The 15664-nt window shown below is 39.4% G+C and overlaps 1 protein-coding gene across 1 annotated transcript; it reads right to left on the reverse strand.

The window, feature by feature from the left end:
- Positions 1 to 678: 678 nt before the first annotated feature.
- On the reverse strand, positions 679 to 14350 carry LOC137291444 (synaptogenesis protein syg-2-like). Its single transcript, XM_067822830.1, has 10 exons — positions 14339 to 14350; positions 13777 to 14061; positions 9670 to 9966; positions 8679 to 8975; positions 8118 to 8273; positions 7806 to 7824; positions 7619 to 7665; positions 7427 to 7519; positions 2361 to 2471; positions 679 to 2167 (listed from the first exon to the last, which is right to left on the reverse strand). Exons 2-10 carry the CDS (start codon positions 14042 to 14044, stop codon positions 2145 to 2147), a joined length of 1311 nt encoding a protein of 436 aa, XP_067678931.1. The 5' UTR covers positions 14045 to 14061; positions 14339 to 14350; the 3' UTR covers positions 679 to 2144.
- Between the last annotated feature and the right edge of the window lie 1314 nt (positions 14351 to 15664).

The following is a 15664-nucleotide window of genomic DNA, read 5'->3' on the forward strand; positions in this document are numbered from 1 at the left end:
AAATACATGTTCTCTGAATTTGCGTTAGATCAAATAAAACTCTCAGTAGAGATTGTGAACTACTGCGTGGCTGGAAATTGCTATTCGTCCAAGTACAAAGCAGGACTTCAAACTGACAAGAGTTTGCACCAGTTTCTGTCAGATCCAGACATCCGAGAAAAATGAATATAGTTTGCAATCCACAGACATAAATATATGTCATGTGTACAAGTATCACACCTGCCTAATTACATAGTGTGGCAGAGACAGGACTCGGGTGGATGAGTCATAAATCAATTCATTTTGTTTATGGCGTATAACCTGATAGGTGTCAATTTTAAATTGCATGTGGTCAATGATTGAACCTGTGTGTTGCATATTGTCTTTAGCAGACAGGCAGCCACACATATAGGTGTCAATAAACCAGACATTAAACTTTCTCTGTGACAGAGGCTGCTTCGTACAATCAACATGTCTTTTTTATGTAACGAGTAGATTATTTACTTGTCTGAGTACACAACCAACATTAGACTACTGCTCACGACCTCATTCTTCGGGCATGCACACTGTTTCAAGCTCAGCGAACCTATTCACTGCGCATGCGCTATGGGCGCAGCGCAGCACAACTGTTGAAACAACTTCTTCCTCCAGCGCTGGGGGAATCGCTTGAGCTCCGATTTCGCGTTTTTTTTCATCGCGTTTTTTTCTTTATTGGTTGAATTGGCATTTTTTATGATTTGTTTCGGTAAGTGCATACCGAAAGGTATCAGAATCTGCAAAGTTGGGTTTTCCTTTGTATGTGACCTTTAAGAAAGTTTCGTTCCATGAGATAACCTATCAAAATAATACAACATATCAATAATTCCCTATGTTCCACGGTGGGCAGTTCTCTCTGGAGGTCTTGATGTTTCTTTTTCTTTGGGAGCAGTGTCTGGCCAGCACTATGTTGCACCTTGTTCAGTTTATTAATTTGCGTCTCCAGTCCAACATGAAATTTATCATCTCGAAAACGTTGGGATGGGCTTTTCCAACAAGTTACTATAACCTCCCATGCCAACCTCCAACCTGTTATTTGTCCAGGGCACATTTCTGTCATGGGGTTCCATTCCTGAAGGTTATTGTTTAGTTATGTTAAATATAGCAGTGTATGTGTTAACTGCAACTAGCCCATGTACAATAGGTGTAGTCCCACGAAGCCTAAAATTATTCAGTTAGGTACAGTTCATTCGGCTTATGGGACTTCATGCCTCAATGATTTTATGGGATTATGGTGGATTATTGGTGGGCTGACCACAGAAAGGAAGAATAAAGAGAAACAACAAAAATCAAATATGATTGTGAATTATTTCAAAAGGTAATCTATCCCATGTGCATCACTTGTTCTATTGGTAAAGGTTGGAACGACCACATGATTCATAGCAACATATATTGTCATGTGTTATGTTATCACAACAAAATATCTATCATTTAGCATCTTATCAGAGGTGACAAGGTGATATTGTTTATGGTTATTGTTATTTACTGTTCCGAAACACAAAATAAGTGGAATACTGAGTCGGTATTCTTTTCTAAACAGCTTGCGCATAGTGAAAGAAACACCCATGCATCTTCTCTCCACCGAACACTGTAGTAAGAGCATCAGCATTCTGCCCCTAACAGTGGTCTGTCCCACTCTTATTTCACGCCCCAATTACCTCATTAATTATGTCGAGGGGTCAAACTGTAATTAGCCTTTGGGATTTATTAGGTGTGAATTTGAGGCCTTGCGGACCGTTTTACAATCACCCACCAGTTATCTCCCCTTGTGGATCTTTACAAATTGTAAATGTCTGATAAACATCATCTTTCCAAAATTGTAAATGTCTTGTAAACATCATCTTTACAATAGATTTACAAGCTTGTAAATGTGAACATTTTTCTAGTGTGAAATGTATGAGCAAGCATGAGTATACTTTGCACATATGATTTCACCTGTTTGTCGAGAAGGATGGTTTGTATTTCTAAACGTACGGTTGTGCATCTATCACTTTGTCTGACAAACATAACATAATGTAATTACAATTTGAAGAACAAATAATAATCCCATAACAAAGAAATCTAAGTCACTGATGTGCCCCATGGTTTGCGACTGAAACTGACGCCACAACGTAAACTCTTCTGCATAACTAGTGGATTTCATTGCCAGGATCTGAAAATGACAGAAAGGCATGTTACTAAACAAGGATATGACCTGATAATATTCTTAAATACAACTGTTTTACATTATGGTAGAATAGAGGAGATATGATTTACTTAGATGGTTTTGGACTATTCATTGGAGAAACTGATCCATGACGATGACTAAGATTTCAATCACCATGAGTCTTTCCTGGTTTGGTTACCTTGAGATTGTGCCCCAGTGTTCTGGTAAGGTGATGTCATGATGGACTCATAGGTCACAGGGGGAGTCTCTGTCACGCCTTTATAGGTACTTGTGTCAGCTGCAGCTTCAGCTGAAGGAAAGAGTCATAACATGACAACAGATAGATTGACAGACACACCTTCTATTTCAATCCAAAGAAAATGCAAACATAAATAATACTTATATGTTTAATAAAGGGTGAAGATTGAAATACAAGGTCAATTGCTTGTAATGGTGGATATACTGTTCAGGTGGTGTCCTGCGTTAATGAAACGCACAAAGGTTTCAGTTGTTGGAGGGTAGGTCTGGTGGGTTGTAAACACTTCTTTCTTATTTCAGAATATTTACCACAGGTACGACAGACATGGAGCTTGTTTTCAACGTAGTTCAGACCAGCAGAGTGGCAGTAAAGGTAGAGGTTGATCCTAGGGTGCATTTGACTGGTGGTTGGTTTCCAATGCTAGTAGTTTCAGCGGAACATGTTTATAACTTTCCGTTGATATGGTAGGAGGTCAAGTATTGTTAAACATTAAGAAAAGATTTGAATTGTTAATGACATTTAAGAGTCAAGTGAGTAGCAACAATCTTGAAGGAAGTAGTAATACTGAAGGATGCATATATTGCTGCTTGAAGATAGATGCTAGGTGGTTGTTCAGGTGGATTTTTAATATCGAGAGACTGGAGCATGTGGTAGGCTTGATAAAGAAGTTGTGGTGTTGTAGCTTCACCAGTCCGCAAAGTACATTAATTTCTCGAGGTACAGTGATATTGCAGTGAAAGTCTGCCACACCTTTCAAGCACCAAGCTAGTGATTGGCATACTTGCTTACTTTGAGAAAAGTCTCACAGAACTTAAAATTTTTCAGTTTCAGTTTGTTGGATCCATATGTTTAAATTAGGTGTAGTCATGGAGTCAAATATCTTAAAAATGTCATTGTGATTGATACATCAAAATATCTTTGGTAATTACAAATGGACAATATGGCTTTACTTTTGAGTGGCTAAACATGGCTGGGCTTTATGCCATGTCAATTTATGAGTGACCACAGCCTCGAGATATCTTGTACATGTTCACAATTTAGTAAAGACCTCTCATAAACAGAGAGGACCACCACTTCTGAGAATAATAATTTTGGTTTTAATGAGACTGACTGTTTCTGCACAGAATTTGTCAACAATGTGAATTTTGGTACTGTAAAGCAGTGTCTGATATATACTTAACAAAAAACGTTTAGCACACTTGTTCACAAAATGACATAAATCATATTGTACCAAAATTGAGTTTGCATTTGCAAATCATACTATTTATCGGAAAAATCAGCATAAAAAAAATAGAAAATCACCAAAAACCGTGTTCAGTGTTCCCAACAACGTGTCCACACTCCCAAGCTCGAGAAGGGGGTCTGAGGCCACAAATGTCAGTATCGTGTGTGACCTCCACTTCTGAGAATAATAATTTTGGTTTTAATGAGACTGACTGTTTCTGCACAGAATTTGTCAACAATGTGAATTTTGGTACTGTAAAGCAGTGTCTGATATATACTTAACAAAAAACGTTTAGCACACTTGTTCACAAAATGACATAAATCATATTGTACCAAAATTGAGTTTGCATTTGCAAATCATACTATTTATCGGAAAAATCAGCATAAAAATTTTTAGAAAATCACCAAAAACCGTGTTCAGTGTTCCCAACAACGTGTCCACACTCCCAAGCTCGAGAAGGGGGTCTGAGGCCACAAATGTCAGTATCGTGTGTGACCTCCATTGGCCCGAAACACAGATGTGAATCGACGTCTTATGCTGTCAAAACTGCTCTGAACTCACCAACATTAATTTTACCCCATTCATGTACGAGTGCAAGTTCAAGGTCACGGAGTTTATCAATATGGGGTGAAATTCTCGGACCCTCCTGCCAAGAATATCCCAAACATGTTCTATGTTAGAGAAGTCTGGCGATCTTGCTGGCCACTGCAGAGGTTGAACATTGTGATGTTGAAGAAGGTTCCTGGTTAGCATGGCAGTGTGTGTGACCTAGCGTTATCCTGCTGAATGGTAAAGCCATGATTTTGTTGCAAAAACGGGATAACAACTGGCCTGATGATTTCATCGCAATATCGTTGTGCATTGAGTTTTCCCCGGACAACAATCAATTCCGTTTTACCCTCGGCATGGATCCCAGCCCAAACCATAATGCTCCCTCCGCCATATCGGGCATGTTCAATGATATTATTCACATCATAACGTTCACCTGCTCGACGCCATACCCAACGCCTCCCTCAGCGAAATCGACGCAGAATCGTGATTTGTGAATAATGTATGGTGGACGACGCCATCGTTGGTGAATGCGTGTCCATTGTAAACGTGCCTGACTGTGACGTTGAGTCAAGGGTACCCCAAACACTGGGCACTGGGCATGCAGTCCCGCGGCGTGTAGGCGATTCATGACAGTCTGAGGGTGAACAATAGTGCCTGTAGCATGTTGCAATTCCCGGGCCAACTGTGGTGCAATGGTAAACCTGTGACATCGAGATGACGTCACCAAGTATCGATCATCCCAGGGCGTTGTTTTACGGGGCCTACCCGAGCATGGACGATCTCTGACTTGGCCAGTTTCTTGCACACATCCCCAGAGACGTGAAATCGTGGTCCTGTGCACATTGAAATGACGCGCCACGTTTTGATAGGTTGGACCAGCCTGCAGTCTCCCAATGGCTTCGTGTCGCTGATTGTCAGGCATGCCTCAACGGCTCATGCTGAATGCTTGAAAAATTTGAACGTGTTTGACGTTCTGGTGAATGTCTTAGTGTGTGTGCATTAAAGATTCGACCACTGGATAGTTTTGTTCTGTGTGACACAGGAAAATGCGTTTCCCAAGAATACCATCAACATCTGAAAGAAATGCACGTACATTTCGAGTTTTCGTCATGCATCAATGCCAAGAGATTTGACAGTGTAAACGTTTGAATTTCAGACATGTTGGAGCAGGATTATCATTTTAAAGACCCATTTACACCAGTGTGCTAAACTGTTTTGGTTCAGTGTAATTGAAACATCATAAGCAAATAATGGAAAAACAACATCGGGAATTTGAGTTGGTATAAAGACACCTCTTCCACCATCTTCCTCCGACATGTGAGAACGTTTGATTCTGAATATAATAAACATCTGCGGATTCAGAGTGCATCCTTGGTGGGTACGTATATTAAATTTGAAATAAGGTGATAAGCCTGAATAATCTCTTACACAAGCACACAGGGTAGAATACATGTTGATAATAGATTTCCAAAATTTTCCCTTTCCATCCTTTTCTATCAAACTCTCGAAATGTAATGTGTGATTGATAGAGTCGAATGCCTCGGAAAAGTAAGTTAAATGCAGTAGAATCTTACATCTGTCTTTGACAGATATTTAGTGACCATAACTTGCATTGTGAAAATATGGTTTGTTGTTGCATAATCATGTCTGACTCCAGCTTGAGCCTCTACAATTGTATTATTCTTATCACACCAGTTTCAGGTTATTGGGGCTAGAAACTGGCAGAAGGCACTGATCCATGGAATTCCCTAATAGTTATTTAGATCTGTTGTATCACCAGATTTATGCTTTCACCCAACTTTTGACAAAATGAACTGTCATACAATTTGTTATACAGTCTAGTTAATATAGATGGTATATAGTTCTGAGTAGCTAGTCCATCCAATCACTGTGATTTATTAATGTTAATAGTTTCAAGTTTAAAAATACCTTCACTGAAAAACAATCATAAATTGTAGCACAATTAAATGATCATGATAAAAATATCAGTGTCAATCATCCACATCCCTACACACATCCTCAATGTTATCATCAAAGGATGCGCAGTTTAAAAGGTCACTTAACTGTCTAAACCATTTATCTATAGCTGAAATATTAACCTTACATCATTTTGACACTTTCCAAAATAAATCCTTGACACACTGAGTCTTCATCTTTTACAACAACCCGATAAGATTTCAGGGCTTCGTATTTCTTCTACGTGATCTCCTCTAAATCATTATTCTAACATAACACATGAACAAAATAAAATTCATACTCCCTTTTAACCAGCATTCACTAAAAACTGGAACATGTACTGAGCATCTCATTATAAACTACCTAAAAGAATTCGAATGTGTAGGAAATATATCTGTGCATGTGGTATTACGATGTGGTAGTAACATAGATTTGTGTTACTGTCACCTATATCCTAGACTATACATTGTACTTAGAAGTACTGTTAACATTAGCTTTATTATGACTTTCAATATAATATTAACACTTAGATATCAGTATATGGTGTATACAGCATCAGCATTAGTCATAAGCATTATAATTAATATCAGCATTTCACATTAGTTTGCAATATGTTGTAATTTAGAGGTGATACTACTCTGATTACACGTTGCCATTCATATGTGGGATTTCACTTTCTCAGTAAAGTACAAATTCTAGTGCTTTTTTGGATTGAGTCCCATCCGGGATTCGAACCCGCACCCTCAGAGTCAGGAACCTAATCGCCAGCACACAAAGTCAGCTGCCTATACACACACACACACACACACACACACACACACACACACACACACACACACACACACACACACACACACACACACACATACATATATATATATGATTTACGGGTTACATAACCTGTCAAGTTCTGCTTTATTTGTCCCATTCAATGGTATTGTGTATTTCAAGGTATAAAAAAGGGAATAATACAACTGATGTCCCAATCATCAATTAATCCCAATCCCGTCCACAGCTGTGTTGTCACATATTTGAAAGATGAATTCATAAAGCTGCTATAATAAGAAAATTGGCGTCATTGTGTCCCAAATTGTAAACGATTTTGAAAGTGACAAGTGTGTATGAAGAAATTCCTTTTGACCTTGCATTTAAAATGGACGTGTGTATATGTTTGTCTTGTTGCAGTATTGCTGAAATAATGCGATGCGATCTAAAATGTTATCTCACTCACACTCACTTGTAATTTGTTAAAGAAAACACCATCTTCATATACCTTTCGTATTCTCATAAATCTTCAACTGTGTGTATTGTTGTTTTTCTAATTCCTCTTCCAAATTGGAATACTGATCTGGAGCACTGATCTGATCTAAAACAAATGTCAAAATATTATGATTGAGTCAGTTCTAAATAGATCCTAACATTCGTCATATGAACAACAAGGAAATCATGACACTACAGGACTTACCTAATGATGAATAGTCTCTGTTGTCCATTTCCACGGTTTCAGGATTCCTGGTGATACAAAATGTAAACGAAGGTTTCTGACAGATTCATGATAGACAAACGCACAACTGACCTCATTCGGTAATACGTGTATTTTTCTTAAGCCTTTATTTATCAATTCTTGCAATTGACTTTGGAATATTAATTACCTTTTTAGGGCTCCAGTACCTGGAAAACGAGAGTAGCCACATGGCATATTTTATATAACTCACATGAAGACGCGTCATGTCAATTGTATACGAAATCCTGAGAGCTTTAACATTTAACATACAATGTATTTTGGGTTGGTGCAAATAAGATCTCTTCTGTAAGTACTAATGACGAATACATCATAAAAAGAAATTTAGTCGTTATACACACTACAAATACACTACTCGATATCATGGTTCATTGTGTTTGAAATATGTCTGTTGACTTCAGGTAATATTCAATCCTTTGACAACGAAAATGAAACCATATACCTTTAGGATTATTTCTGAGACAATACCCATTTTTGTAGAGTGCCATCATAACAATGCCCTCAATGAGCAAAGTGAAAAGTATGCCTCCTACTGCTGCTCCCGCTGTGACCCCTGTACTGATGCAAGAAGGTTCAAGTTTTTGTTGGTTTGGTTGATCTACAAAATAAAATGAATATCGTCAAAGAAGAGTACTAATTGTGTGTAATTGTACACTGATGACAAGATGTCTGAGTGATAACTGGAAATGCATTTGCAAATCAGAACAGAACAAAAAGAGCTGTGTACAACTACTGACTAGTTCACTCATGTTATATATCTAACACAGATACACATGTTAACTTTGAATGTTAAATATCCATGAAGTCGTCAGTAAACATAAAACAGATGAACATTTAAGTAAAGTGAACACAGATAATGTGATGTTGTGCTAATCCTTAGCACAAACAGGAAACATCCGCAGATTCCTTATGTTCAGATTTTAAATCCACTTGACGCTTACAAGTGCAATTAGATTTTACTTTTATTTTTATTATTTTGCAGTTCAAATTGAATAACACCTACCCCCTGCAGTTACAGTTTCTACAAAAACATATCTTTCAGAATCCCCATTGTCATTTCTAGCTTGTATTCGGAATATGTAAATCTCTCCAGATATCAGGCCAGTCACATCCGCCACCATCATCTCGCCTGTGTCATCATAGGAATTATACACAATCCACGTCCTTGTACCAAACTGACGATATTCAATCAGAAACGTCTGAGGGTGTCCACCATTGAACCCAGGCAGCCATGACAGCCATATTGACGACTTTGTTGCATTATCCAGATCTCTAAACTGTGTCGGTGTCTGTGGTGGTCCTGTCAACACATGTTTATGAGAATGGATGTTATAATTAGAGAATGTTGAAATCTTAAATTAGAGTTTATTTTAAAGTACAGTAACAAGTCTTGCATGATTTAGTTTGACAACAGTGTAGGCAAACTGGGATGCAGGCACATTGGGAACTTCCCAGTACGGGAGCTGTTATATAATTGTGAATAGCCACAGAGTCACTTATTGTAGCAAGGTATGACTCTGAACAGAAATAATCTCCCACTGACAGCAAACAGCAGATATTTCCGAGAATCTGGATAAATAATGACATGAAGATATGCATCTGAGGATCTGTGCAGATCATAAGGCCGCGTTCTTCCACATTCTCCATAAACGTTGACAAATAGACATCTACTGTATAATTTCACCCATTCACAGGGAATGCTGACGTCAGGTACATGTTGCCTATAATGATTGTGTAGAGTCTTTTCTCCACTGTTTGGGAGATTATGAAATGTCAACTAGATTTAGGTCCAGTCTTTTCATTTTTCCTGGTTGGAAACATCTGAGAAGAACCATTCATTGAGGACTCGTTGATCAACTGCAAATCCTTGAAACCAATTCAGGGTAACCACTTAGTTATTCTCGTCAAGAGACACTTACCACCCATTGTCAGTCTCTGTCAAAAGGATTTAAATGTTGAATCTGGTACAATTGTGACAGGATATCATAACGCACCTGCAGACACTACGCTGATTGTGTATGTCAGTGACCCACCCACGCCGTTGTCCACGGTGACACAGTAGTTTCCGAAGTCCTGTTGCTGGAGATTGGTAAGGTGTAGTCTGGCTGTGACTGAGATGTCTGAGACAGGGCTGGAGGAACCAGTGAGGTCCTGGCTGGTGCTGACGGATCTACTCCAGGTGAACGTAGGAAGGGGGTAGGTCAGGACTGTCACAGAGACGGTCACGTTGCCACCCAGTGTAGCGGCGTATGTGAGTTGCGGGGCTACTGTCTCGTCTAGTCGAGTGGAGCCTGATGGAAATCATTCCTTGATGTTCAAAGGAAAGATACTATTACATCTTGTTGACAATAGCTCACTCTAAATGTGTAATATTTATGACAAAAGTGATATTTTATACTTATCCTAAGTCATGATATATTGCCTGTCTTTCTTCTTTGGAGCGGGTAGATGGAAACTGCAATGCCTTACAGTTCCTGAAGCGAACATATAATGACTCACCCTGGAGTTGCCTCCTTTGTCTTCAAAATGCAATCGTGTGACTGAATTCCGACTTTTGAATAAGTGAATGAGAATATTTTTTACTTTCCTAAGAAATATTACATTACATTACATTACATTACATTACATTACATTACATTATACGAAGGAAAGAAAAACAACTAGATTATCACAGTCCTAACAAAAAAAAAATAAAACTAATGTAACACTGCACGAGTCTCCAGTCAGGTTTTCCAGGTTTCTCGACCAAATGACGAACGCCAGGGGTGGTTTCCTCAACAGCAGCGATTTTATTGGTTACATGAGATATATGAACAGTATATACAACAAGTTACCAGTCGATATGGTCAAGGCACTGGTCAGACCGGCAAACCGACCTGCACGTCTTGTTAGGACGGCAGAGAAGCTCAGTTCTGTCTGGCCCTCAGTCAGGATTTTTTTTTATCCATAGCCCTCTGTTGGCGGGTCACGTATCGGTCAGTGGTCATTAAAACCACTAGTGTCAACTTGTCCATCACCGTGATTGATGTTGGTAATTAATACCCTTTAACGAGCCGTTGACTACACTAACAACATGGTTTGGATAGTACATAATATCACCAACAGCTGCAGGTAGATCACCCTACTAGGGACCATGGGGACTTATAGTACGTTTGCATCCTGCGTGAACCCCAACTGGATTTGCACAATCCCTTCAGCTGCTTCGGCTGTTGGCAAATTTAGCCGCAAACGAAAATCATAATAACACTACGAGTAAAACTGTGGAAACAATTCTCATGTTCTCATTTTTTTTAACTTTCATATCCTCTCAGTAGGGCAATGAATTTACGGTACTAGAGGATACCGCCAGTAACAATCTTAGTTGCTAATATACGTACCAATAATAAGCTATATATAATTACATACAAACCACATCAATACATATTTATCAGTTAGTTCAGTTTCTTTCAAACTTCAACAATTAGGTGATAGTCAGTATTGCTAAAACGATTACTTACTGTTTTTGCCCTGAAATATTTGTCCCTTGTGATGGAAGAATCAATACAGCCAAACAGGACATGCTTGTCAATGACTCTGACACCACGAGGGATGCAATAATTATTCACGTGTACACTTGCTGTGGCCAATACGCCATCGTTGCATGATGACCTCTTCAAATCCGGACTGACAACCCAAGTGGGTGTAATCAATAGAAGGTTATAACCAATAAAAGGTTTTATTTCATGTTTATACCTACTTGAGTGTCCCACTTCTGCAAAAGGTCACGGATGCTCGACCTAATGGTAGCTTTGCAATCAGACTATGGGATTAGAAGTGGTTTCACAGATTTGTAGAGTACTGCCTTACCAGCAAAAGCGGCCATTGTGTTGTAAGATTTGCAAATTGTCAACAGAGGACGATGTCGTATTTGCCAGTCAGTAGCAAGATCATTATCAATTTTAGTGATATCGATTAAAAGCAGATGTTTGAAAGAGATATATTTTACTGCCAAGAAAGAAAGGTTTTAATTAGTATGTTTTAAAATATATTCAAGCGCTGTTCATTTGGCATTTCTGTTATGGTTAATAATTTGCCGAGACAAAAGGTACAAGAAATCACTTCAGAACCAGCAAACTATAACACTGAAAAATCTAAAATTTTCGATAATATGTATTGAGCAAACAAGAGCAAGATACAAATATTCACAACAGAGGTTTCATGTACAATGCAAATGAGTCAAATCTAAAGTAACTATAATGGGTCACAGATATAATATCAACTCACCAAAGTCTTGGTTTGAGAGTGAGAAACAGTGATACTGAATGTAACGAGGTGAGCAGTCAGGCAGCGGTCATGTAGGTCAAGCACTGACAAAGTCATGCAGATTGATGTTGGCCGAATGAGAACCTTCTCGTAGTCTCCCGGAAGTAAAAAAAACAGTCAAAAGAGGCAAATCTAGAGCGCTTACTTAAAGGCCTGCAGCTAAAATATTAATAGCACTGAACATAAGATACGAAACGTGACCCATAGTAACTATCACTCAAAACTCTAAACTTGTGACCTATATTAATTATCACTTAATCAACAATACAATTTACAGAAAATACACTCTCGTAACATTTGCTTCTGCTCTGAAAATACAACTGTTGCATGGTACTCTAGCAGAGATTGTTCTGGATCCATTGACACTGGCACAAGTAACAGCGCCACCATCCATCTGTAAATGCGGACATGTATGTATTATATTTACTCTGCAATTGTTATACTCTTGTTTATATCTAAATGCATTTGTTTCTGATCTTTTAACACTTTGTCAGTGTTAGGTCAAGTTGTGGTCTCAGTAACTGCTGAGGAGAAGAAAGAATACAGGATGGAGATGTACTTTCCAGCTCAATGTCGGCAGTGGAAATATCTGGTAACTTAATTCTGAGCCCAAGAGTCAGATCGAGAGATGATTTCTTAGTGCGTTACAGAGGGGATTGGAGACACAGTTAAAGGCAGCATTAGATTTGTTAGAATATAGTTTTGTAATCGCCAGCACACAAAGTCAGATACCGATTAGGTGCCTGACTTAGAGGGTGTGGGTTCGAATCCTGGATGGGACACAACCCAAAAAGGTACTAGAATTTGTACTTTATTAAAAAAGTGTAATCCCAAATATGACGTATGCTAGACCAATGCAGTCGGCAAACTTGTGCGAGTGTTTTGAACCGTTCCATACACTTGCACAACTCGATATGCCCGGTAGCGAGAAATCGCGACCTGTGATGATTTTATTAGGTGACGACAGGGCGATTTGTGATGATGATTTAGGTGACGATAAGGATCTCACTGAGACCCCATCGCTACTAGGCATTTTTGCAGTCGTACGTCAGTCACAAGCCCAGTGTAAACATGATATAAGGTTCGCCCAGGTTGTTGGGTTCAAACAGATTGTAGGGCTCACGCAAACGGTAGGTTTTGCACAGGCCGTTGATTGATTCCACGTCTGTGCCTAAGCTTATACCACCCTCCTAGTAATATCTTCCACGAAGTCATATAGGCTGAAGGATTCTGCATGGAGCGTCCAACGTCGATGAGGTACAATGGCTGCTGACTGCTCCGTGGTCGTTGGTGATGAGGTACATGTACCGTTCGCGAAGACTATAGGGTTATCAGATGACTGCTATTGTAGATGGTATCAATGAACACCTTTGAGGGTTCGTTTGGGTGATGAAGGAGAGAGTGAGGACAGCTTCATGTGGATGCGTTTTGGGGGAGGATGCGAGGTGTGATAAGGGAGGGAACTCCATTCAGGGAGCTGAAAGGCATTCGCGTTTCCACTTAACTGTCGATGGGGAATGAAAATAAGCAATATAACACGAGGCAGGCTAAGGAACAATAAATAAGTAACATACATATTTAAGCTTATTTGTATACTTAATGGGTGTAACTACACCAGCTGTCATTGGAAAGGGCTTACTAAAAAGCTGAAAGCTAAGTAGCTAGACCTTCAAAATGGTTTTACTATTTCGTATGATCTGCTGTATCCACAACCATCATGTTAAACGTGATAAAAAGCCCCAACACCTACAGCTGCTGTTATGGCTGCTACTTTCCACAGTTCTACTGATCTTGCTTACATTTGACCAGCAGTTCCACCGTCTGACTGACAGGTTCCATGGTGTTGTTAGTGGCGGTACAGGAATAGTTCCCTCTCTGTCTACAGTCAGCGGACCCCAGTCTGTATGTTGCTGTCAGGGAGTTATCTGACCTTGTCAACTCCTCAGATCTATTCATCAACCGGATAACTGACCTTGGATTCCCAGCATCATCCAACTCACATTTGAAGGTCACTGGATCAGACTCATTGACTGTCACCGACCCACTACGGGAGTTGGCAGTCATCATACTTATACTTGCATGATCTGGAAACACATCCAAAACATGACATAGTACACCACTCTGACACTGCGCATGACCAACATCACAAAAACTGAAACAGTGGTGTCAGTACGATCTAGATAGTAGGTGTAAATCACTGCATCATTATTGTCTGTATATCACCATGATGCAAAGCTTTTACAAAAATGATAGTATGCATGCATTTAACAAAGTGTCGTTTCTAAGGCCATACCCCCAAAGGGATTGAGGGTGTTGGTAGCTGTACACACATATGTCCAGTATTCTGACAATGACGCTTACACTGTACATCCACTGTCACCTCCCTAGACCCAGACTGCAGTAAAGATGTCCCCACACAAGGACTGAGGATGTTGGTAGCTGTACACATATATGTCCAGTATTCTGACAATGATACTTACACTGTACATCCACTGGCATCTCCCTAGATTCAGACTGTAGTAAAGATGTTCCCACGCAAGGACTGAGGGTGTTGGTAGCAGTACACACATATGTCCCTGCCTGTGATCTCTGTATGTTACTGATGGTCAGAGTAGATCCAGGCTGAGAAGTAAAGCTGCTGTCATCTTGTCTTTGTCCATGTCACGGCTGCTGCAGGGTTGGCATCCACAGAGCAGGATATGTTGAGAGTCTGTGACTCCCTGACAGGTGTGGACTTGGGAACTGACACTGAAGGTTTGTCTGGAAGCGAACAGTCATCGTTAAATCGCCTCCTATAGCAAGCATGGGTGGTTTAAGATCAGTTCTAATCCACATTTTCAGGGGTCACTTCAGTTCGTTGTCGTGATGATCTTCCGCATCAACGCTTGGCAAAAAAATCAAACAGTTGTTACGAGTATGTATTTCCTGTGTATTTTGTTATTAATTCAGTATTGATTATTATTGGGTCACAATGTTTAGTGTTTTGAATAGTAAATATTATGGGCCAAATTTCGTTTTAATATCTGGTCAACACTTTTAGCATTCTGGCATTCCGGAATTTACCTGCTCTTAGTTTTCAATGTTTCACTTCCGGAATACTGCTTCGAGACCATTCTACAGTGTTCACTATGTTAGTTTGTGCCCGAACTTGCGGGAAGTGACTTAGTTTGTATAAATAGGCTGGTTGCCGTGTGGAGGGCGACACTCTCACTGATATTCATACCTATCTGCTGGATTTACTTCTCTGCCACTTGAAATCCTGAGTCAACATTATCTGCTGTCTCACCGATCGCTTTGTTTACACTTTGCCGTAGCTGTTCCCTCTCACATCAAGACTTTGGTGAGTTTGATATATTGTATTTTTGTGACCCACTGACTTAGATTTTGTCTCTCTTGAAATGTATTTGTAATCAGCATTGATATATTGACTTGTGACTCTGTATATCTCGCTCTCGTGGTTTAAGAATATATTATTTGAACGGAAACAACTTGTCTTTGTTCTGTTTTGCTGGGTTACAAGGGGATTTCGTAAATAGTTTGTCACGGTAAATTCTTAACCGTAACACAATCAAAATAAATACTATAGATAAAGCAAATAGTTCATATCACACACACACACACACGCACACACACACACACACATACACACCAGATTTCCCATGCACATATCATATGCTTGCTGTGTTA

Source organism: Haliotis asinina, chromosome 1 (assembly GCF_037392515.1).
Source record: "Haliotis asinina isolate JCU_RB_2024 chromosome 1, JCU_Hal_asi_v2, whole genome shotgun sequence".
NCBI classification, from domain to species: Eukaryota; Metazoa; Mollusca; class Gastropoda; order Lepetellida; family Haliotidae; genus Haliotis; species Haliotis asinina.

Coding starts and splice junctions, on each gene's coding strand:
- LOC137291444 (XM_067822830.1), bottom strand. CDS start 14,044: ATGATGACTGCCAACTCCCGTAGTGGGTCGGTGACAGTCAATGAGTCT. Junction 8,274..8,678: donor AGAAACTGTAACTGCAGGGG/GTAGGTGTTATT, acceptor TTTATTTTGTAG/ATCAACCAAACCAACAAAAA. Junction 2,168..2,360: donor CACTGGGGCACAATCTCAAG/GTAACCAAACCA, acceptor TGTCATTTTCAG/ATCCTGGCAATGAAATCCAC.